Raw genomic sequence first — 24585 nt, forward strand, 5'->3', positions numbered from 1 at the left:
AAACAAACAATAAGACTGAGCAGTCTGTGTGTTGGAAACCATTTATCTGGCAGAAGAGAGAGATCGTTTCCTAGGATTTGAGCTGTCAAGCTCAAAAGCAAGTCAGTATGTTGGCCAGTTAATAAAATAAAATGTTTGACAAAAAAATGCCACTTCTGTTGTGATTAAAAATATAACTTCCAAAAAATTCTCTTTAAAGTTGTTCCATTTATTTTTGAAAATAGCTTACGTATGAGAGAACTAAACAGTGATAAATATAATTTAACCTCTGTCAATAAGTACACACGCGTGTAGTTTCTACTACAGAAGTACTTACATCCTCAGCTGGATATTCTGACTTTTAGCCCGTTCTGCTCAAACTAATTGAACTGCATTCTTCTCCTGTGAAGGAGAGAGTGATATTTAAAATGTGTTGTGCTTCTATGAAGTTAGATTTTCTGTCCTGGAAAACAAAGTTTTTGATAGGTTTCCTCAAAGTTTGAGACCTCTTTTGCCAAGATACAGTAATTGGTATTCCATAGGTTCCCATACACAGATCTATGTAAATACATCTGAAGACTAAAAGGGAAATAAATGTCATTGTCCTTTCTTGAATACATTTTTAGGCCTTGGAAGACCGTCCAAGTTCCTTGTTAGTAGATCAAGGTGACAGCAGCAGTCCATCCTTCAACCCTTCAGATAACTCTCTTCTCTCCTCATCATCACCTATAGATGAGATGGAAGAAAGGAAATCCAGCTCCCTAAAAAGACGACAGTAAGATCTCATTTTCACTCTGTTCTTAATAATGTTTTGAAGAGAGAAAAGGCCTGTTTAAAAAATGTCCATTTTGAACTGACAGCAGAAGCTGTTAATCTGGAAAGAAGAGGACTTGTGTTAGGTATCAAGCATGCAATTACATTATGTAAAGAAAAAATTCTTTCCTCAAACACTAGTCACAGAATAAATTTCCTATAACTTAATTTCAGTCGCACTTTTGTTTGACTTTTGTAATATGTCAATCTCAGTTAAGCAAAAATATGCAAATCTTTAAATATTCAGAGGTCTTTTAGGCTTCAAAAAATGATCATTTCCCTTCTTCTGTACCCCTGTGCCATTCTTCAGGGATTCTTAATTCCTTTTGTAGTAGTTAAGTGTTACCATGGTAGAAGAAAAACATGCTTGTTATTATGCTTAAGAGTCCAGATCAGAGATATACTAGCATTTTATTTTAAACAGTAGTTAAATGTTTAATTTAAATGACACATGTAGGAAAACATCTAACTTGTGATAAACAGAAGCTAGCATGTTCCAGTTTCATAATCAAAGAAGCATTTTGCTTAGAAACTATGTGCATTAATCCTTCGTTTTCAGCTGTGTTTATCAACTATGCAAATGTCTAAAAGGCTATATATGTCATTAATCCTTTTTTAGAAGCATTTTTAATGAAATGCGTGTTCACCATTTCCTTTCCCCTGTAGCTACGTCTTGCAGGAATTAGTGGAGACAGAGCGTGACTACGTACGAGATCTGGGCTACGTAGTTGAGGTATGTTGTTTTTCATTAGTTTTTTTTTTTTTAATGTGGTATCAACCAACTGTGCAACTCAATTTATTTATCTATTTAACATTGCTAAATTCAAAAAAGCATTGTAGGCTAAGCAGGTAGAGGAGCTATCCTGAATTTGGAAGGCTTGCTCCTTCCCTACTGCTAAGCTTCTCTTAGACTTTGTATTTTCATCTTCTGTAAAAGGGATGAGACTTTAGGGAGATGCATAACGTTGAGTTACCAATGAAACACATATGGAAAACCAGAGAAAATGCACATAACAGTGAATTTCGGCCTAAGTTCAATGCTTAACAGAAGGAGGAGAAAGAAAGGCACTAAATTTTCTTCTTGCATGGCCAAAATTTGGTTTTAGCTCTAAATCTTCCACCAAAGAAACATCCATGTCTTCCACACTATGGGGGAAACTACAAATATTAACCTCTGAGGCAAAAGGTGGCCTTTTGATAATATTCCTATGAAATATCATTCATGAATATAATTTTCTTCAGTACAATATTTTGTAACCATGGTTCAGGTGAAGTTATGTGTAAAACAGTTTTATGATTTCTTTGGCTTTCTGTCCCAAGCAAATTGTTACTCTAGTCAGCTTGAAAGGCTTCTGAGGAAAGGGAGATTACAAGGTTACCCTCAGTTTTTTTAAGTTGGGATATTAAAAGTGAGTTTCTTTGCATTGTTGCAGGGTTACATGGCACTTATGAAAGAAGATGGTGTTCCCGATGATATGAAAGGCAAAGACAAGATTGTATTTGGAAATATTCACCAGATTTACGACTGGCACAGAGAGTAAGTATATCTAACTTGTAAGCCTGCTAGTGAACAATTCTATCTAAAAATACTAAATTGACTTAAAGAAAATTTTTGTTCTCTCAAATATTTAGAAACAAGGTAAATACACTTAGTCGTGTGCTTTCACTTATTTATTTAGTAGATTCTGCACAAAAATGTTGGTATGAAGCTTTGTTTATGTATCACAGCTGCTTTGGATAAGAATCTCTAGCATGGGTAGCATTGTGCAGAACTCATGTGTTTGTTTGAGATTTAGATTTCTCTGTTTAAGAATATAATCTTTAATGAATTTCTCAGAGATTAGCATGGCAATATGAACACCTCAACCACTCTAAACTAGGTAGGAGAAAAATTTCAATCAGTACATGAATGAAAATTTATTGAATACAAGTATTTTTCCATGTTGGCATGTGTGTCCATTTGGAATATGTATTAAAATATTACACTATTAATATTGTCATTTTGGAAGTGTGTTAATATCCAACACAGTTGACAGGATGCAAAATGTATCTTGTAATAAGATTGCCTTGTAATCACTTGTTGCCATAATATATGCTATCAGAAAAAAATGCTTAACTTTGTTTATGTTCAGCTTCTTTTTAGGAGAGTTGGAGAAGTGCCTTGAAGATCCAGAAAAGCTGGGATCCCTGTTTGTTAAGCATGTAAGTGCAAATGTCTTCTAAGGCCAAGCTCTAGTATGTTCTTACCAACAGACACATTTTTTAAGAATATATCCATGATGTAACATAATTAAGAAAGTGCTATAAAATATTCCTCATTGTAAGAGGAGGAGAGATTGTAAGAGCTTGTAAGTGGCCTAAGTAAATAGCCTTGTTTTTTTGTTGGCAGTAGCCTTCTAAGAAGAAATATGAGTATGGGCTCCATTTGTCAATTCAGTTGCAGTTCTGTTGAGGGAACTGTTATTTCATATGATGATACACACCTGTCTTCTAAATGTGGATATCAAAACCTAGATATCAGTGCACTGCCTTGGAAGACAGCAAGCAGGAAATAGGAAAGCAGCTTATTTTCCATAGAGGTTTCTGGGTGTTCTAGTTCTGTATTCGTTCCCTTTTTGAGAATCACACCAGTGTTTGGGATTCATCCCTTTTCACCAAGGGAAGAAATAGTGAGTGCTAGACATTCATAGTGTTTAATTTTAGTCCAACAATGTACCCTTTATAATTCTTTACAATTTTCCCCCCTTTTCATCTGTTTACTAAAAGGAGTGCCTGTGTGATGCATCTGGATATGGTAACACTTCAGAAGGAAATTAGATAAACTAGCTACCTAGAAACTAGATAATATCAAAAATTATGTACCACTAGTCACTCAGTCACTCTCCTATAATCTTTTTTGGGGCATATTATTGTGTCAAAGAACAATTGGGTATCTATTTGAGATGAATTCTCAGAGTACTCCAAATCACATAAGGTAGATGAAAGAAAACGTGCCTGCTAAACGTGATTGTTTGCACAAGACAAAGGACAGACTAGGTTTAAGCATATTTAGTGGGTTTCAAATTTTCTCAGTGGTCTTATGTTTGAAGTCAGCACCAGAATAGCAAAAAAATAGAGAGCCAATCATTGATTGAACAGTAACTGGAAGTCAGGCTTAATTCCTTGACTAATGATGAGGAGCCAGCTGTTTGATTTCCAAGGGATTATTAAAAAAAAAAAAGAAAAGCGAAGGGAGAGGGGAGAATCTTGACACTGGTGTAATGTGATGAAACCAAGGGAGTAATTCTTCCCATTGCTGTTTTACTTTCTCCTGGTATATTTATTTGAACTGAATTGTCTTTGAAAGGCACGCTTATATTGCAAATGGAAAGGCATGTTGTGACATGTAACATCTTCTAGCACAACCCTAACTACCAGCTAGAATGTGAAAAATTCTATTAATCATTTTAATCTGTGCTTTGTATCAATTTCAAGCTTCATTTTACTTCTTTTTTTTTCTTCTTTTTTTCTTTTTTTTTTTCTTCTTTTTTTTCATTACTGGTCATTGCTCTTTAATTCTCTGACCAGGAAAAGCAGTCCTGGCAAAACGATTAGGAAGAATTTGGAACTGATTATAGACACGTGTGTTACGTCTGTGTTTCTTAACCATCAAGGTGGTCATCAAAAAAGAATCTTAGTATCAAAGCTGTGCTCCCTTTTTTTCTTTGTTGCCTCAATTTAAAAACACGTGCACACACAAAATACAGACTCAGAAGTACTAGCACCACTGTTCTGAGGCTACACCACCTGCTACTGCACACAAACTTGAATAGGACAGCTAATGCTACATAAAGGATAGACAGGTTTCTTCTAATTACTCTGTACAGCTAAACAGGAGGAGGATGCTGTTATACTATAGTAGTAACTAGATAATTCAAATAAAAGGCACTCAAATTTGTAATATTTCAGAGGCTTTCTTCATTTTTGTTGCTAAATAAAAAATGTAACCATTTTTGTAGTGTTTATTAAGGAACTTTCTAAGCTATTGTCTCTATGCATCTGATGTTCAGGAGTGTATATATAACTGTGACAATGTTTTGACTTGTGTTTGCTGTCTGAAATCATCGTGGTATCCCCAAATAAATGGTTTTCAGATGTGTAGTTTTGTGAAATGTACTCTATTCCAATCTGGCATGCCTTTTTCCCAATGATAATATATCATTCTGTGTCCTTGTTTTTCTAGGAAAGAAGGTTGCACATGTACATAGTTTACTGCCAGAACAAACCAAAGTCTGAGCACATTGTCTCAGAATACATTGACACGTTTTTTGAGGTAAGTTCTTGAGAGAAGATGTGTGCACCAACAAACCCTAAGCGTTATCAGATCTGTTGGTTAAAAAAAGACAGCACCTGTGGCTGTTATTGTCTTGAATTGCAATTTCTTGCCATTTCTGTTCTGATTTCTCAAGGATGATACAGGTTTCTAACAACATATTAATCTTATACTTGAACTTTAGATATTAATTAATCAATAATACCATCTTTACTAGCCTTAACCAGGATGGTTAGCAGTGTATATAAATGAAATCCTGATGTTAGATGACCAACAGTCTGTGAGTTAAGAATTATGTTTCAGTATACATTCTTTTCCAAAAAGACACAGAAGATGCTAGGAGGAGAGAATAGTTCCAAAGCAAAAGTGATACAGGGAAAGGACTCCATCTTTTGCTAATTGAAGATCAAATTCTGCTCTGTCTTTGCCAGTTTCTACTCTGATAGCCATTAATAGTAATGTATGCTGCTGTGTTTCTAACTGAACTAAGCAATATCTGAAGCCAAAAAAATCTTTGTTTTACAACCCTCAGGATCTAAAGCAACGCCTGGGCCACAGACTTCAGCTCACAGACTTGTTAATAAAACCTGTGCAGAGAATTATGAAATACCAGCTCTTACTAAAGGTAAAGCAGCTCTGAGTTGAATAATGTAATATGTGGTAAATTATGTTTTCCCTTTTTAAATAATTGCTTATGCTCTTCTCTCCTACATAATAGAACCCAGATCTGTAAGCAATGTCATGTGATTATTTTCTGACCATATTTAGGTAGCTTTGAAAATTGAAGTAAATAGATTGGACAATTAAATGTTGCGTTGTTTTTTTGTTTGTTTAAACAGTTAAAGTTCAACTGAATTCAAGTCAGTGATGTGGAAAATGTTTAGAATTAGTACTAATGTCATACAAAGGGGAGGGGGATATCCCAACTGTCTTCATCTCTAGATAAGATTCATCCCAACTTCTTCATCTATACATGCATCCATTTTAATTACACTTAAATGTTTACTGAAAAGCAACCCTGGAACTGTTGTCTTAATATATGTCTTGTATATTCTAAAACAGAAGAGCTAATAAATGTTTAAAAGTATGTAGAGGAGAGCACCACAGGAAGAAGCTTTAAAAAGAAAAAAAAAATTGTATGTGTGTTCTGCAGCCTCTCGTTCTCTGACAGAGAATATAGCAAATATAGATCTTCTCTGTGTGATTTAATGAGCACAAAACTTACACTATTTTTTTTTCCTTTTTCAGGATTTCCTCAAATATTCTAAAAAAGCTAACCTTGATACAACAGAACTAGAGGTACTTGAAATGTTTTCTCTCAGTGATTTCAATGCTCTTTATTCTGAACTTGTTTTGACATTATTTTCCTTTTCTGATCTTCTTAAGGATCTTGTGCTTATAATGTGTTTACTTTTCACATTACTTTCTGTTCTCAAGTAACCATAGCAAATGAAACAAAATTTTATCCTGTTAACATATATTTGGAAAATTAAGCTCTGACTTTTTATCTGTCTTGAACAGAGAGCTGTAGAGGTCATGTGTATAGTACCAAAACGGTGTAATGACATGATGAATGTTGGCCGTCTGCAAGGATTTGATGTAAGTTGGTTGGGATTTTTCAGTGAGTTTTTGTCAAGTGCTCTAGAAATTAGATACTAACATTATGGAAAGCATTGATGGGGAGAAGGAGGATAGGGTGCACAGTCACTAAGCTAGGCTGGAAGAGATGAAAATTGACTGTTGATGCAATATGTATTAGCCAGATCATTGTCACATACTCTATCTGTGAAACCCTTTCTGCTTTGTAATGTAGGTATGAATTTGGATTCTTTCCCTTTTCAGCACTCTGGAAAACATTAGAAGAATAAATGAGAAGTGGTAGGAAAGGAGCTTTTTGAGAACAGGATAATGAAAGTCATGTAGTTTCAATCATAGAATTGTTTAATTATAGAATCATAGAATTGCTCAGGTTGGAAAAGACCTTAAAAATCATCAAGCCTAACTAGAGCCTAACCATACTACCCTAACAATAACAACCCTCTGCTAAATCAAGTCCCTGAGCACCACATCCAAATGTTTTTTAAACACATTGAGGGATGCTGACTCAATCGCCTCCTGGGTAGCCTATTCCAATGCTTAACAGCCCTTTTGATAAGGAAGTGTTTCCTGATATCCAATCTAAACTTACCTTGGTGCAATTTGAGGCCATTTCCCCTCATCCTGTCACCAGTGAGAAGAGACCAGCCCCACTCTCACTGCAGTCACCTTTCAGGTATTTGAAGAGAGCAATAAGGTCTCCCCTCAGCTTCCTCTTCCCCAGACTAAACAGCCCCAGTTCCTTCAGTCACTCCTCTTAGGGCATATTCTCCAAGCCCTTCACAAACCTTGTTGCCCTTAAGTATTAATCAGTACTGTTAACAAGCCTTCAACTGCAAAATGAAAATAAAAGCCAGGAAGGGTGTGTATTTTCATTGTTTTCTGAAAAAAGACATAGGAATTTCTTATGTATTAATGAATGCTCTAAGAGTCTGGGAGATACTCAAAGCAATTTTGGCATGGGCATCTGCTAAGATTGATTGGAAAAAAAAAATGAAGAGTTGTGCTAAACGTTTCCACTTGCTTCTGTTTTTAGGGTAAAATTGTAGCCCAGGGTAAGCTGCTACTCCAGGACACATTCTTGGTTACAGACCAGGATGCAGGTCTTCTGCCACGCTGCAAGGAGAGACGAGTCTTCCTGTTTGAGCAGATTGTCATTTTCAGTGAGCCGCTAGATAAAAAGAAAGGTTTCTCCATGCCCGGATTCTTGTTTAAAAACAGTATCAAGGTAACTGTTGTGTGTGAGTCTTAGCAGCATTTGTGCAGGGGGACACAAAGGTAACAGTTTCTTATTCAGTGTAGAATCCCAGTGGCATCTAGGTGTGAAGTCTTAAAGCACAGCAAGGTGTCAGTCATTTCCTGAGATTACTTCCTACTGGATTTGTGCTAACTCTGAGAAATGGAAATCTTGAGATTCCAGCTCTTTGATGCTTCCCATGTGAAGCATCCCAAAGCCGTTGCTCTTGTTCAAAGCTGGACAAACATCCACAGTTCAGTCTTCGACTCTGTGCTGTGTGTACACTGCAAAGTGAAATCATTGCAAATAAGGAAAACTCGGTAAGTATCTCTTCTGATCAATTTCAGCTGCAGTCAGTCCAAATGGATAGGTAACTTTTGCACATAGTAGTTCCACCTTCTTGGTTGTGTCAGCTCTCCTACAAGAAAATCCTTTCCCTCCCCCGTCCCCCCTCTCCCCCCCCCAAAAAAAAACATTTATTCTTGCTTCAACTCTTCTCAGAGACAAAAGCTGTTCCTGGCAGTGCTCACCAGCACTCCTCATGAAGCATTTTGGGTGGATCCTGCTTCCTCTTATTTGCCTTGCTGCTCTGCATACCAGCTGCATATCATGTTCTGTGCTGGCGGGGCAGCCTGTTTCACAACATTACTGTTTCTGCAGAAGAGGGCTTTGGTATGAGCCATTGCTAGAGCTCTAAAGTGGGCTTAGCATTTTAAATAACACAAGGGGAGAGTGAGGGTTGATGGAGAGCGTTAAGCTATACTTACAGTGAATTAGTGCAGTACATCTGTCAGCAAGCAGTTACTGCAGTCTCTAGGGCAAAGGCTGCTGTAGAATGAGACTGTTCATTGTTGACATTTTGGTTGTACCAAAAATGACCTATGTTAATCCTTAGTATTATTTTACTGAGTAAATGGATGGTTATCTTAATCACGTTTGGAGATTTGACTCTGAGCTACCATGTGAAAGATTTGAGCAGTGTGTTTCTCAGAAAATACATAAAGGAAATTCTCTTTTTGTGTGAAGGTGAGTTGCCTTTCCCTGGAGGAAAATGTGGACAGTGATCCATGTAAATTTGCACTAACATCAAGAACGGGTGATGCCACGGAGACCTTTGTTTTGCATTCTGCCAGTCCGGGAGTCCGCCAGCTGTGGATCCATGAAATTAACCAAATTTTGGAAAACCAGCGCAACTTTTTAAATGGTAAATGATCAGCTCTCATCAAAAGTTTATAACTGATTAATTCTCTCTCATCAGTTGTTTCTTGGCTTTGAAATGCTCTGCAAGTTTCCTTCTTCCTGCACCAATACAGAACAGTTGTGATTTGTGCTGCATTTTTGCTTTAGGACAGATGCTAGCATTTCTGATAAGAGTGATAGATTCTTAAAACAGTGAATTTGATTTCACCAAGAACTGAATTAAGGGAGACACCATCCATTGATGCACAGAGTCTGTGTACCCTTTTGACCAAATGCAAGCCTTTATGGGCTAAATACCAGTGCAGTTTTAGATATCTGTTCAGAATCTGTTTTCCATTTGTTATTTTGCTAGCCATTGTTTTCCCACTTTACTGAGGCAATAGCATTCAGGTTCTGCAGGAGACCATGATGATATCCTCTGTGATACTGGAAGGTTCTTGCTATATTTCTGTATCCATACCTTGTTGTCCTGATCTAGAGTTGTAATGGACAGAACAATACACTGAGAATTTGGAGTCGCATCTCTTTTTGCCCATCTTGGCTACTGACCAACAGTGCGATCTGGAGGAAGACGTTTCTGCCTGGATTTAACTTTTCTGTCTTTAACAGAAAGCAGGTGATATATGACAAGTCATGAAGGCGTAATATATAGAAATGACCTGAGGTCTATAGCATGACTGGCACTGATAAGGGAATTTCTTATTTGAGACACATATTCTCCTTTTGTCACAAAACATATCTGTTTAAACTATTTCTGTTTCCTTTCCTGATCTCCTTTCCCTGACCACCTCCACTCCCTTCCCACTGCAGCCTTGACGTCTCCAATCGAGTACCAGAGGAACCACAGCAGTGGTGGAGGTGGCAGCGGCAGCAGCAGTGGTAACAGCAGCGGCCCCAGCAGCTGTAGTGGAATGCCCAGCTCCAGCCGTAGCCGGCCATCCCGGATCCCCCAGCCTGTCAGACACCATTCCCCAGTCCTGGTCTCCTCTGCAGCCTCGGCCCAAGCAGAGGCAGACAAGATGTCAGGTATGTCCATTCACAATCTCTCCCTGCCACACTACAACACCTCCTTAGAAACTGGCCTGAGCCAGCCAGACAGGCACCCTCCCAGTGCAGAACCGGACGGTCCTCAGAGAGAAGCTGAGCAGATTCCCAAGATGAAAGTTATTGAGAGTCCCAGGAAGACAGCGGGAAACATTTCTGGCTCAGCTGACGGAGCCCAGAAAGACTCACGTGGAAGCTCAGAGGAAAGTCGCTCAAGAAACAGCATAGGATCACTGACGCTGGGGAAGCCAAGGCCAGGAGCAATCTCACCAATGAACTCTCCTCTCTGCACGACTTTCCCTTCTCCTTTTGGCAAAGAAACCTTTCCACCCAGCAGCCCCCTGCAGAAGGGCTCCTTTTGGAGCTCCATCCCAGCATCCCCTGCCAGCCGCCCTGGCTCCTTCACTTTCCCTGGGGACAATGACTCCCTCCAGCGGCAGGTCCACCGCCACTCTTCACACAGCAAGGACACAGACCGCATGAGCACATGCTCCTCGACCAGCGAGCAGTCAGTTCACTCCACCCAGAGTAATGGGGTAAGAGCGGAGCACCTCTGTCCTGCGAGCTCTTCTAAATCCTTCCCATGCTCCTTTCCTGTGCGTTGCCATCACTCTCCGTACTAACTTCTGGCTCTCCGGCGCTCTACTGCTCTGAAATAATCAACTGCTCCGGTGTCTTCTGCACATTAAAAAATAAGATTATCTACTTCTTTGTGTGTGTATACATAAAAACGTAGATGGTGATATGTATACAGACACACCAACGGCTGCTAACATTAGATACAGTTTCTGCCTTTGCTGAAAGCATAGATCACTAGGCTGAACCTTACTAACTTGCTGTCCTTGCTTTTTCTTCTCTAATTTGAAGGCACATAATTAACTTGCTGAAGCGTGGCAACCAGAGCACCTTGGGGTATGCACTGCAGCCAGCATTTACATCTGACTTTTGAGATTTTGGCAGATTGTCTTGGGGCTTTTTTCCCTGTCACGCACAAATCCACCACCAGCTGTCCATTGAGTTTTAACTTCGTTGAGAAGTCTACCAAACAGTCCCTGAGCTGCTTGATTTTATTTTGTATTTATTCTCCCCCCACACTCCTCCTTTCAGCATTAGTTGATATACAGTATTCTCTTTTTAAATCTTTTGTCCAGTCAAGGAAGATTCCTACGGTCCACTCAAAACAGGCAAACAAAGCCTAGCTAAAGTAATCAACTGTTCTTCTGCTACAATCAAAACAAATAGCGGCTCCACTTTTCTGCTTTGTAAGAAGAACTGTTTTAGTGCATCTGGACATTCAACCTTTTAGTATGTACTTGGCGTGTTTGTGCAGAAAGCTGGGGGGTGTCAACAGAATCCGCAGACTTTGTAGTAATGTCTACCAGGAAATGCGACTCGGCAATCACAGGGCATGTGCAAATATAAGCAAAAGTGTCCAGGCACTTGCCGTGGATGTGGTAGGGCAGGCTATGGTGCCTTTTGTTAAAAGTCACGTTTGATTCTTTTCTCACTAAGTATTGTGTTCAGTGTTTGTTTTTCCACTCTCACAAATTGTATGCAGTAGCAATTTTGCAAATCGCCTAACTTGGCATTCTTTTTTTTTTTTTTAAATGCATGCATTTCTTTAGAGAACTGTTTTAACACAGAGAGCTTTCTTCTTAGTTCTTACACTTACCTTTATAATAGCTTCAGAAGAAAAAATTATGCTTTGCATGTATCATATTTTGATCCTGATATTTCATCTTTTCATTTGATATAGCTCTGTCTTGTGTTTATCTTCAGTCTAGCAAAGTATGATGGTAATATATTAGCTGTGGTTATCAACATGTTTCACAGTTATTGCAAATTGCCTAGCCTTGGTGTCATTACATTTTAAAAAAAGAGAGAAAAGATGGCATTAAGTTTTTCAGAACATTTGAATTTTGCTACTATTGCCAAAGGTGCCTTTGTTTTTTGTCACTGCGAAACAATGTCTGAATGCATGCCTTCTGCTTCACTACTGCATTTCTTTTAGCTGGGTCATAATTATTCATTTATAACTCCACTTGTAGACCATATTTTAGCAGGATTTCACATTGCATTCAGCAGGCTAGAGAAGACAGGTCATGAAGGTTTATTTTGATGTACTTATTTGTGTGTGTATATTTACATGCACATATGGTTAAGGTTACTTCAAAAGGTTACTTAGATACAGAAAGGTTACCCATTAGAAGGAAAAACAGTTGTTTTTCAATTGCTAATTTCTAAATTTCTAATTGCTATTTCAATTTCCAATTGCTAATTTTTTCAGAAATATGGAAGCAATTTTTTAGAGTTTGATTGTCTAACCTCAGGAATCCAGTACTTGAGGTCAGTGATGGCCACAACTTGCAGTAGAAAAATATTTTCTGTGCAAGAATAATTGCTTCCTTGCAAAGCAAAGGAAAAGCTACCTTTCTGTGATGAGAATAAATTGTGATATAAACAAATGAACAAGTTAGGAAGTTTGTCACTCTGTAGTTATCAGATATATATTTAACAGATTTAAATACTGAAAACAAGAAACTTTCAAACTTTAAAATAGCCCTTCAAGGCATAACTACTAAAAAGAGATGTCACGTTGCACGAAGGCCAGTCCTGCACTTAAACAAGTCTGCATGCTAAAAAACCATATTTTCAGGAGTAGTGTGCAGGACAAGATTTGGACTTGGGCTGATTTTTCTACTTCAGCCTTCCCTTTCACTCCCTTCTAAGTCTAACAGAAGGAATTAATAAAAGCAACTTTCTCTGAATAGAGTTTTTTTTAATTTAGCTAGGAGAATTTATGAATATTAACTTAAGCAGCAACTGAAAATAGGACTTCTGGGTTTTTTGGGTTCTGCTGTTCTTGGTTTGCCAGAAGTGTGGAAGAATCTTTGTAATACAAAAGGCCATGTTGACAGTTCTCTAAAACAGGCAGACTGGTTTCTTCCCTCTGGAAGTATAGCATCTGGAATGAAATACGAATACCCTCATCCTGAAGTACAATCCAGGATGAGATTTTGCTCTCAGGTAGCATTTGTTTCATAATCCTAGCAGGGGAAATGATACAGATACAAATACAAATCCAAGCATGAATGTGCTGAACATGCTAGGAATGAGTAATTAGAGTTTTATTCCAAACTTCTTGGTTTCTCAGTACGTTATTCAGCCAGCTTATAAAGAAGCACAGGTGCCAAGAGATGGAGTTACTTGTTCAAGGCTATTAACAGACAGGATGAGAATGAGCCTTAGGGGGCTCCCAGTGCACCGTGCTGTCAACTGACCCTCAGTGGTTCTCTTCAGCACAAAAGAGGCAAATACTTGACCGTTCAGAGAAAAAAGGTGACACTGTTTTAATCTTGAGTGCCAAGCTTTCCACTCACTGCTCGCATGTATGTGGTGCTAACGCATGGTTATGCAATATAAACCACAGTAGCCTTCAGGTATGTCTGGGTTCGACTTTCTTTCTTCAACTCAGCTACCAGTAGGCAATAGTGAGCCTTCACTGATAGAAACTGAGACAGTCTGAAGTAAGAACACAAAGGACAGGTGCACACACTTAAACACCTCATGCCATATCATTAATGGGCCATCCACTTCATTTATAATGTGTTTCAAGAACTAATTTTCTTTCAGAGAATAGTTTGCATAGTCTGATAATAGATTTTACACTTCTGTTTGTTAGGCCTCATATGAGAAATGCATATATACAAGCATAAAGAGATTTACTTTAAAATATAATAATTTCCAGTGGATTCATGGCCAGGAGAAGGCTTTTTGGTTTAAAAAATAGTGTGTCTTTAATGTGCACATTGTCAGCAATAAGTAGCTTCCTGCAAGAGCTCTGTGAGGAAACAGACAGCATTAGTGAACACCAGTTGAAAGTGTGTGAGAAGCAGCTAACACACAGCTATCAAAATAATCATTCAAAAGTGAGACTTCCAGCTTTATTTTTAGAGATTGGTGGGCCTATTTTTCTCCAAAAGATAAATAACTTAGTATTTCAGTAATTTACCTCCTTCTGTGCATTTAAAAGGAATTAATGTGATCATGCAGTTTCAAAGTAGGGAGTAGCCTTGAATTTTCAAGACAGACACTGTTGAAAAGCATGTTTTGTTCTTTGGTACTTTGTCATGTTTTGTGTGCAGAAGGCTGGTGTCTGACATCTGACAAATGGCGCTAGAAAAGATTGTATGTATTCCTCATTATTGGAGTTTCCAGTGTTTATGAGGTGAAGTCTTGATCTGTTCTGATTTTAAAAGTGCATCTACAACACTTGGTGGAAAATTGTTATATGTGTTGTACCGTAGCTTTGCTACCTGATAAGCTTCAGTGTCAGAGCTTGAAAGAAAAGCTAGTTGAAATCTTTTGTTAAAATGAAGTAATCTTGAATAAAAGGAAAAGGAATAAGTTTCTGCAGCAGTTTTACATAAGGGTATTCAAAGACCAAACTATTTTGCACAAATACATGCAAGCGTCTCTAAAAGAGAAACCTTAGCTCTTCTGTTTAACTGCATCTTAAACTATGTGAATTATGTAGGTCATGGTTGAAAAGTAGCAGGCCAAGAATAGACTGCCTTCCTCATGAACTTTAAACTTAATTTTTTGCCTCCTTTTTGGTTGACACTTGCAGAGTGAAAGTAGCAGCAGTAGCAATATCTCCACCATGCTGGTGACACACGATTACACGGCAGTGAAGGAGGATGAGATAAATGTCTACCAAGGAGAGGTTGTGCAGATCCTAGCCAGCAACCAACAGAACATGTTTTTGGTGTTCAGAGCCGCCACTGATCAGTGCCCCGCAGCTGAGGGCTGGATTCCCGGCTATGTCTTGGGGCATACCAGTGCAGTCATCATGGACAACCCAGATGGAACCATCAAGTGAGTGCCTGTGTTTGTTTACAAGAGGGAGAGGAAGAAAAACTTCAATTCAGTGAAGGCTTTAAACCTCTTGAGCTAAAATTTGATGTGATCTTTGAGAAATCAATGAGCATCAAGTAGTTTGAGTAGGTCTCTTTGCAAACATCTTGAAAATAAAATAATAAAAGCAAGGTGGTAAGAAAGAAGCATGTATTTTTTAAAAGCTGTAGTAGTACAGTCTTCTGGGAAAAGAAGATTAAATAATGCCTTATTTAAGAGAAACAATAGTTGCTGGCTTATTCAATAGTATGAGTTGCTGAGTTAGGTGTCTGTTTAGCAAACTGTCATTATGTTTGTGCCAAATGAGGTACAATTTCAGAAATCATAGATCTCAGCTTTGATTTGCAAGTCTGTCTACCATCATTGATTGTGCCAAGATCTCCCTCAGCTCTCCAATGGGAGAATTAATATCCTTATTCTTAGCAGGTTTATAAATGTCTTTGTAGGTTGTATTTGAGATAGATTTTATGCTGTTAGTTCAGTTTGATGGACAGTTTGTATTTTCATATTGAATGTTTACAGCAATTGCAGCAAAGATTTCACAGAATAACTACAGACCAATCTTACAAGCTTACGATTTTAAACAAAATCAATATTGCCTATGGAATACTTAATGTATTTCGTTTTAGTATACTTCAATACAGTGAAAAAATGCTCAGACCTACTTTTCAATGCCATTTCAACCTGGAGATTGTAACACATCATTGAGAGTTAAAAAAAATAATAATAATTTTCAAATCATACTGCTTTACATACAGGAAGTCAACGTCTTGGCACACAGCACTCCGTTTAAGGAAGAAATCTGAGAAAAAAGATAAAGACGGCAAAAGGGAAGGCAAGCTAGAAAATGGTTACCGCAAATCCCGAGAAGGACTTGCCAACAAGGTTTCTGTAAAGGTAAATGTTATAAAGATGTAGTAGTTTTCAAAAGGAGTCATGTTAGAATTACTTTAAAACTTGCTTTTAATTCTAGCTTCTATTAGAACTTTACGTGAAGAAGTTAGAAGCAACAGTGGTTTTAATGGATGGTGTTTATAAATATTACAAGATTATAAGGTATCTGAATCTACAGGTGTGACACTGCATATGGATACTGCAGAAGAAGTAGAGTGGGACAGGAACTCTGGCATTCTTCTGTTTATTGGACATTTGTGGGTACAGATAACTTCTGCCCATCGCTGTGCTTTATTTTCTACAATTTCTTATTACACTTTTGCAAGGACATTAATTGTTTAATTTTTCCTTTCCAGCTTCTCAACCCCAATTACATTTATGATGGTAAGTTCTTTTAATCTTTAAAAGTCACAGTAAGTGTAACGTGATTAAAACATCATTTACTTTAAATTTATTTGACACGAATTACATCACAGACTGGCTATTTTCAGTGAAAATGTATGCAAACTCATTTTGGAGGGGTTAATGAAATATGTCATATCTTATTCTTTATATGTTTATATATCCAGAACAACATAAAATGCAAGAATCATATGACATTGTTCAGAAAGATTTACACTCGCTAATGCATCTGTTCAGAAAGATTTACATTCTTTACTGCATCTGCACTGAGACATATGGAAGTTGAGCATTGATGAATTTGCAAAATAAGGAGGTCAGGAGCTGGAGACCTATCACATCATTTTGTGCTTTGTTCCCTAGCAAACACTCAGTCTCTCCAGATCAGAGGCCGATCGGGAAAAAGAGAGTGACATTGGAATAAGAGTCATCTTCTTGAGTTTAACTTGTCAGCAAAAAGGGAAAGTAGTGTAGTACCTCACTAACTGAGATGTTTTGTCTTCCCTTCTGCAAACACAGCTGGGTATACAGATTGCCTAGCTGAGCACATCCTTAAATACTTTTCACTGCTGGCTTTACTTAGCTTACTTGGCCCAGAGTGTTTGGGTCATCACTGTAGATTTTAGGGTTATCTGACATTATGGTAGCATCATGTTTAAGTTCTTGAAGAGGAAAAATTATTAATTCTACAGGGACCTTGCAAGGTCAGACAGACCTTGACCCCAGTAAGTGGTGTAGCCATAGACATGGTCCATGGGTAGAGTGATAGATAAACTGGAAATTTTAAGTATTATGTGAGATTGTCTAATAGAAAAGAGAAGGTGAAAGGAGCAGAAGTGCAAATTGTTGAATTTTAATTGACCTAAGGTTATTAACATTCTTTTTTCCAGTTCCCCCAGAGTTTATAATACCATTGAGTGAGGTAACATGTGAGACAGGAGAGACCATCGTGCTTAGGTGTAAAGTCTGTGGTCGTCCCAAGGCTTCAGTTACTTGGAAAGGTCCTGATCATAACACACTGAGCAATGACGGTCATCACAGCATCTCATACAGGTACAGTAATTTGTGTAGTACATTTCTTTGTCTTAAAAGGCAAAATCATTGTCAGTGACCTCAGTGGCTTATTTGTTGTGACAGGATGATTGGTTCCCCAGGGCTCCATCCAACTTGGTTTTGAACTCCTTCAGGGACAGAGCATCCAGAACCTCTAAGGGCAGCCTGTTCCAGCACCTCACCACTCCCCCTGTAAAGATCTTCCCCCTGACATCCAATTGAAACCTTCCCTCCTTGAGCTTAAAACCATTCTCCCTTGTCCTATCACTGTCTACCCTTGTAAAAAGTTGATTCCCCTCTTGTGTTTATAATCCCCACTTAAATACTGGCAAGGCTGCAATGAGGTCTCCTTGCAGCCTTCTCTTCTCCAGGCTGAACAAGCCCAGCTCCCTCAGCCTGTCTTCATAGGAGAGGTGCTCCAGACCTCTGATCATCTTTGTGGTCCTCCTCTGTACGCTCTCCAACAGCTCCACAACTTTCCTGTACTGGGGGCCCTAGGCCTGGATGCAGTACTCCAGATAGGGCCTCACAAGAGCAGAATAGAGGAGACAGTCACCTCACTGTCCCTGCTGGTCACCACTCTTCTAGTGGAGCCAAGGACACTGTTGGCCTTCTGAGCTGCGGGAGCACACTGATGGCTCATGTTCAGTTTTTTAATCCAACAGGAATCCCAAGTCCTTCTCTGCAGGGCTATTCTGAAGGAATTCTTCTCCCAGGCCGTATGCATATCTGGGATTACGCCAACCTAAGTGCAAAACCTTGCATTTTGCTATGTTGAACCTTGTTAGATGCACGTGAGCCCACCTTTCGAGTTTGTCAAGGTTTCTCTGGATGGCATCCCTTCTTTCTAATATGTTAATCGCATCACTCAGCTTGGTGTCAAGCAAACTTGCTGAGGGTACTCTCAAGCCTGTCCCTGATGATACTGAAGAGCACTGGTCCCAAGATTAATCCTTTGGTCAGACTCCTAGGCCAGCTTCTATATGCTAGAAGTCAGAGGTGGAAGCATAGAGTAATGATGGATAGTTGCCTCAGTATGACTTCTAATAATTTGCAAGAAATATAGAGAGCAGGAAGAAACAGGAAGAATTTTATTTTTCAAACACAAAGGAGCCTGGGACACCCTGAAACAGAGTGTCAGTGAGGATATTCTTTAAGGGCTTGAAAAACATTCCAACATATTTTGTACACATAAAATGCTCAGATTCTGGTAGACACTTCTGAAATTGCAGTGACAGAATTAACGTTTGTCAAGAGAGAGCATAGAGCTTGAACAAAAAGAAGTATTAATGCGATCACTCTTTCTCTAATTTCCATAGTTCAAGGTCTGTACATTGAATATAAAGTTTATATTCATGCCATTGTATTTCCCAGTGACTTAGGAGAGGCTTCACTGAAAATCATTGGCGTCACTGCAGAAGACGATGGTATCTATACGTGTATAGCTGCAAACGATATGGGTTCGGTTTCATCTTCCGCCAGTCTACGAGTTTTAGGTAGGCCCATCTCTGCTTTCTTTTCAAATCTGGTTATACTCAAACACCTGTTACTTAATTCAGTAACAACAAAAAAATTAATTCTGAGGAAAATCTGACTGTAGTAAATGTTTGTATTACCTTTTCTCTCTTTAAATTCTCTGTAGGTCCTGGAAGTGATGGAATCATGGTAATCTGGAAAGACAACTTTGATTCCCTTTACAGCGAAGTGGCTGAGCTTGGCAGGTGTGTTCTGTATGCTGATGTTCAAAGATGTCAAAATATTAACTTCATTTAAAAAATGAAATTTTCTTCATAAAATATCTACCATATGAGCCCAAAAGTCAAGAATTATATTGGATTATATAGAAATGGGGAGGTCAAAATATTACCAGCACTAGGTGGCACTGCATAAACAGAATGTACTTAAGCTGATGTGGTATCATAGATTAAAAGAATGAGTGTTCTTCAGGTGTTTTGGAAAGCCACAGAGTCTTCTACTGTGAAGTACTCCAAAGCTTTTTACTTGGAGAATGAAATTTAAAGCCAAATAAGGTCTGAACACAAGCAAAATATGAAGCAGCTCATGAAGAATATATATATTTTTCTGCCTTAATGGATGGACCTGTGAAAGTTCGATACCATTCTGGTTTGAGTCTCAGCAAATGCAATAAAACATCTGTATCTAGAGCTACTTATTTGTACAGACATGTTCTGTAGAAGATGCACTCATTTTAAACTCTTTTTATAGCTAGAAACTATACTACAGGGATATCTTACTAGGTATTAAACTGCTATTTCAGAATCTCTCTCAAGGTATAAGTACATTTTTCCTTAGGGCAAATTTTGGTTAATTCTTTCCTTTCAACATTGTATTCCAGGGGCAGATTTTCTGTCGTTAAGAAATGTGACCAGAAGGGAACCAAGCGAGCAGTAGCCACAAAGTTTGTGAATAAGAAGTTGATGAAGCGAGACCAGGTTACCCATGAACTTGGAGTCATGCAGAATCTCCAGCATCCCCAGCTCATTGGCCTTATTGATACCTTTGAGACCGCCACCAACTACATACTAGTATTAGAAATGTGTGTAAAATGCAATCTATACAGCTAACTTTCCATGGCATTTACTGTGCCTTATGAATGAGAAACTTGAAGATTTCTGGGAGGTTTGGCAACATCTGAGCAAAATCATCTAATTCTCTGATGCCGTTACTAAAATGTCGGGTTATACTTGGAAGGAAATAGTTGTCCTATTAAACTGATATTGTAGGTGACTTAGTCAGGAGTTCCTGGCATGATTTTATATCAAGCAGTTACAGAACTGAATTAGGAATGCCGTGATCTTGTTGCTTGGTAACAGCTCTCCTCTTCCTATCCTCATGCCGTGTCTTCTGAATTCTGACGGTTGTAGTAATTCCTGTAGTCTGGGGTAGTACACATCTGATCTTTCTGTCTGGCTAGCATACTGTCTTTCTTTTCTTCTTTGCCTTCACCTTCTGCTACCATTCCAAAATGATTTCTACTTTTCTACTTATTTTAGGTGCAAGTCAGCTGTAAGTGACATAGGACCACTTACAGGCAGAAAAATAGTTGATCAAGCAACACTAGCCAAATAATGGAAACACTGATGATTACTTCATGCAGTTGTTGTTGCTAAGAAACACTTGGCTTGATTTTTTAATTTTTTTTTTTTAATAGCTTTCAACACTGATTGTATGGTGGGGGTTTTATCAATTCTTGTATTCAGTATTAAAATTTAACCCTTATAATTCCAATAGGGCTGACCAGGGTCGCCTTCTAGACTATGTTGTGCGATGGGGAAACCTCACTGAAGGGAAGATCAGACTCTACCTGGGAGAGATTCTGGAAGCTGTTCAGTATCTTCACAACTGCAGAATAGCACATTTGGACCTAAAGGTGAGGAGTCAGTGGAATTCCCAACAGTGTGTGCCATTCCATGCATGAAAATCTCCTTATAGAAAACTGGCAGCTGAGAGCACAGAACTATGACTCCCTTTGAGTTTTTGAGAATCCCTTTGTATGAAGGGATATGTGGTGGGAGATCCATCCCTTGCTTCAGTTCACATCAAAACAGAAGGTTTGAATTCCCTCTGTATTCCCCTTGAAGATTGCTGGTCATATGTGCTCCTTTGTGCTGGAATTAATTGCTGCCAGTGTTTGGGTTTGGGGTTGTTCTTTTCCCTGAGAAACTTGCAGCACAAGTGCAAATCCAAGGCTTTTGGTTCTCTCTGTCATAAAGCAAATAGAGTTGTTGTTTTATTCACTCTTCATTTATAATTGCTTTTCTTTAAGATTAAATTCCTAAACACAGGTTTCTGTGAAATCCTGCAAAGTTGTTATTGTGAGCATATTCAGTCTTATCTGTCAGAGCTATACTTCCTGCAAAAATTATGCTGCCAGCAGCTAAAACACATTAATTGCACACTGTGGTTGGCATGGAAGTGCCTGCCAGTTGGATTGCCCAGTAGCTTTGCAGAGCTAGTAATCATCATCTATAGCTGTTTGTTACGTTCCTGTGCAGGCAGCACAGGTTGGGAAACAGTAATTTTTGGAGCACTGAATGTGTGCTAGAATGACTTGAAAAAATACATTTTTTTATTTTGCTTTTATGTTTTCTAGCCTGAAAATATTTTGGTGGACCAGAGTTCCTCTAAGCCAACAATAAAACTGGCTGACTTTGGAGATGCAGTCCAGCTCAATACCACATATTATATCCACCAGTTACTTGGAAACCCAGAGTTTGCAGCTCCTGAAATTATTCTCGGAAATCCTGTTTCCCTCACTTCAGATGTTTGGAGCATTGGAGTGCTCACATATGTCCTTCTTAGTGGCGTCTCTCCTTTCCTGGATGAAAGCGTAGAGGAAACTTGCCTGAATATTTGCCGCTTAGACTTTAGTTTCCCAGATGACTACTTCAAAGGAGTTAGCCAGAAGGCCAAAGATTTTGTATGTTTCCTGCTTCAGGATGACCCAGCTAAGCGTCCCTCAGCTGCCCTGACCCTCCAGGAGCAATGGCTGCAGCTGGGGAATAGCAAAGGCACTGACAGCATTGACATATCCAGACTGACTTCGTTCATTGAGCGGCGAAAACACCAGAATGATGTTCGACCTATCCGTAGCATTAAAAACTTCTTACAGAGCAGGCTCTTGCCAAGAGTTTGATCTTGCTTGAAGTTCTCTCTCATTCTCTTTCACCTGCCAATCAGACTGGAGATAGACTCCTCCTGCCAATCAGTCAGACTGGAGATAAGACTCCTTCTGCCAATCAGCTGTTGACTTGAATTTTGAGGAAAGCAAACCCCGAGCCAACCAGCTGCTAGCGAATGTTCGTGTGCAAGTGCATTCCACAGGGACCACGCGAGGTCACGCGTGGACCTGGCAATGCAGACTTCACTGGGGTGGAGGACGATAGCACTGTACTCTGCAAAAAGCAGTCACGAGTGATACAGCAACAGTATTTTATTCAGGTTTCTGCAAAAAAAAAAAATAGTTTTTTTAATAAACAAGAGTTGAATTTTGCAAGTGAACTTAACTACCGTTTTCAAGATTTATTCACGGAAGAAATGCCTATGTTCAAAGCACTGGTGTTAAAAATGAAATCATGCCTGGAGAAGACTCGCCAAAATGGCTGCCCATTGATAAGGCTTCCATTTCTAACATCTGGTTTTCACTTGGTCCTAGAGCTTTCCAGTTGCCTCGCCTGTATGTATCTCACGTAGCAGTGCACTGAGATCAGACTCTGCTTTTAAGTGCATCCAACCTCAAAGTTTTTGCATACAAATAGAATGAATCGTTTTGCTCTGATAAAATGTAGGCCTTACTTGTATATAGACTGTTACCTGCCTTCGGTCTGTAATTTTTTTCCCTCCTTATCCTTTTTCCCCTCCCTCCTAAATGGTGGTATACCACTGTGCGGGTCTTCAGTTTGGGTCGGTACACGCTGGCCCGTTAGAAACGGACGTCCGGTTGGTGCCCAGCTTGCCGACCTGATTGTCAAGCAGTATACAGCAGGATGAAATACTGTAAATGCACTCATTTGGGATTTTGTTTTATTTCATATCATGTGCAATGTTGTGGCTTTAACATTTTATGCAACTATTTATGAGGACCTCTGTTGTAACTGTAATAAATATATAGAAAAAGCACATACTTAGTACGGCGAGCTTTATGATCTTGTTTGTGTGTCTGGGGGTTCCGGGTGGGCAGGGGAGGGTGTGTTGTACCACACCATCTTTATTAGTTTAAGGTGAGCGTTAGCATAGAATTTAGTCAAAGCTAGTCAGTTTTAAGGGTTGTTTAAAAGAGAGAGAGAGAGAGAGATTCGTATCCCAAATCTCAAACTGGTTAAGAAATATGGTGACACTTTTTAAAATTATTATTATATTCAAAATGCCAAAGTATGACTTTCCCAAAATCAATCTCAATGCTTACTACTTTTTAGAATTTTCAGAACTGTGCTTACTTCTTTCTGTGAAATGAACAAATGAATTTTGTGCTCTTTGGTGAAGAATACATTCAAAAAATAGTGGTCAGATGATGAGAATCTGGCACGTAATGTAATTGTCTTATTAACTGTTTTTAAGGTTGAAGTAATATTGACGTGAACTATTTAAAAAGGCAGAGATGGTTTTCTGTGCATCACTGAGTTCATATAGGTGTGTTGTCATCTATGTTTGTGTGAGATGCCATGTTTAAAGAAACCAAGCTGACATGCCACCATAGTTAGATGTATGGGTCTTAAGCCATAACCTAGCTTGGGTCAGTTTTGAGCTTTGCGGCTTCCACTGTATACTATTTATTCCTTTTTTGTTTTTTGTAAAGTTGTACAGAAACTTTTTAATAGAAATCAACTGACTTCAAAACTGGATGTGTATTCGTACCAACCTCATATCATAATGTTTGTGTATTATTTTCCTTTATTGTTTTAGTTAAATTTTTGCTTTATTTTGCATGTATATTTCTTTGTACAGTGACGTTACATGTTTACACAGTATGACGTGATGTAAATATTTTATTTTGCCATCAGTTATTTTGGAAAAAAAAATTAAACATATTTGACATATTTGTCTGATCTCTTGCTTTAAGGAGTTTCAAAGCTTAGGTTTGGTCATATTTTAATTCGGCTCTGTATTTAAGAAAAAAGGACCATTGTTTTATTGTCATAAAACTCATTTTAATTTGCAATGATATATCTTTATTTCATGCCTTATGAAATAATATTTGTCTTTGCTCGAAGTGCTGAGTGCTTTGTAGTGTCCTGATTGCTTTTATATAAAACATGCGCAACTCTCTAACTGTGGGAATTCATTACAGTCTTTATTAGCTAGTAAATTTTGGTCACCAGAGTTTTCTTCCAGATGTTCCCAGTTAAAGACCGAAGGATTATATTTTGATTTAATATTAAACTGGGGAGCAGATTTCCCACATCTTCATAATGAATCTAGAATGCCTCAGAGGAAAGACTGCTTTCAACCACAGAAACTTGAATTCTCTGCTCACATCCTACAAGGGATGAAGCCAAAGTGTTTTTCATTTTGTGTGTTTAGCACTCTCTCTTTTCTGTTACTGAACAAGTTTGCAATTTGAAGGACGAGTAACAATGCAGATTGTTTTATTTTTTTTGTCACTGCATTATGTACATGACTT

General features: G+C 38.5%; 1 protein-coding gene across 1 annotated transcript in view; it reads left to right on the top strand.

Annotated features, from left to right (window-relative positions):
• The window catches only part of TRIO (trio Rho guanine nucleotide exchange factor), a gene marked incomplete at both ends in the record, with an annotated part of 224759 nt that extends 202658 nt beyond the window's left edge, over positions 1-22101 (top strand). The window contains 20 exons of the mRNA XM_079534003.1: positions 606-754; positions 1459-1525; positions 2226-2329; positions 2925-2994; positions 5015-5104; positions 5637-5729; positions 6353-6403; positions 6626-6703; positions 7737-7928; positions 8964-9141; positions 9948-10717; positions 14812-15059; positions 15857-15995; positions 16349-16376; positions 17282-17444; positions 18819-18940; positions 19087-19165; positions 19801-20001; positions 20697-20835; positions 21559-22101. Coding sequence (XP_079390129.1) covers positions 606-754; positions 1459-1525; positions 2226-2329; positions 2925-2994; positions 5015-5104; positions 5637-5729; positions 6353-6403; positions 6626-6703; positions 7737-7928; positions 8964-9141; positions 9948-10717; positions 14812-15059; positions 15857-15995; positions 16349-16376; positions 17282-17444; positions 18819-18940; positions 19087-19165; positions 19801-20001; positions 20697-20835; positions 21559-22101 — 3504 coding nt within the window. The remainder of the gene's footprint in view (positions 1-605; positions 755-1458; positions 1526-2225; positions 2330-2924; positions 2995-5014; positions 5105-5636; positions 5730-6352; positions 6404-6625; positions 6704-7736; positions 7929-8963; positions 9142-9947; positions 10718-14811; positions 15060-15856; positions 15996-16348; positions 16377-17281; positions 17445-18818; positions 18941-19086; positions 19166-19800; positions 20002-20696; positions 20836-21558) is intronic.
• Between the last annotated feature and the right edge of the window lie 2484 nt (positions 22102-24585).

This window comes from Tetrao urogallus, assembly GCF_951394365.1.
Source record: "Tetrao urogallus genome assembly, chromosome: 3".
In the NCBI taxonomy this organism is placed as follows: Eukaryota; Metazoa; Chordata; class Aves; order Galliformes; family Phasianidae; genus Tetrao; species Tetrao urogallus.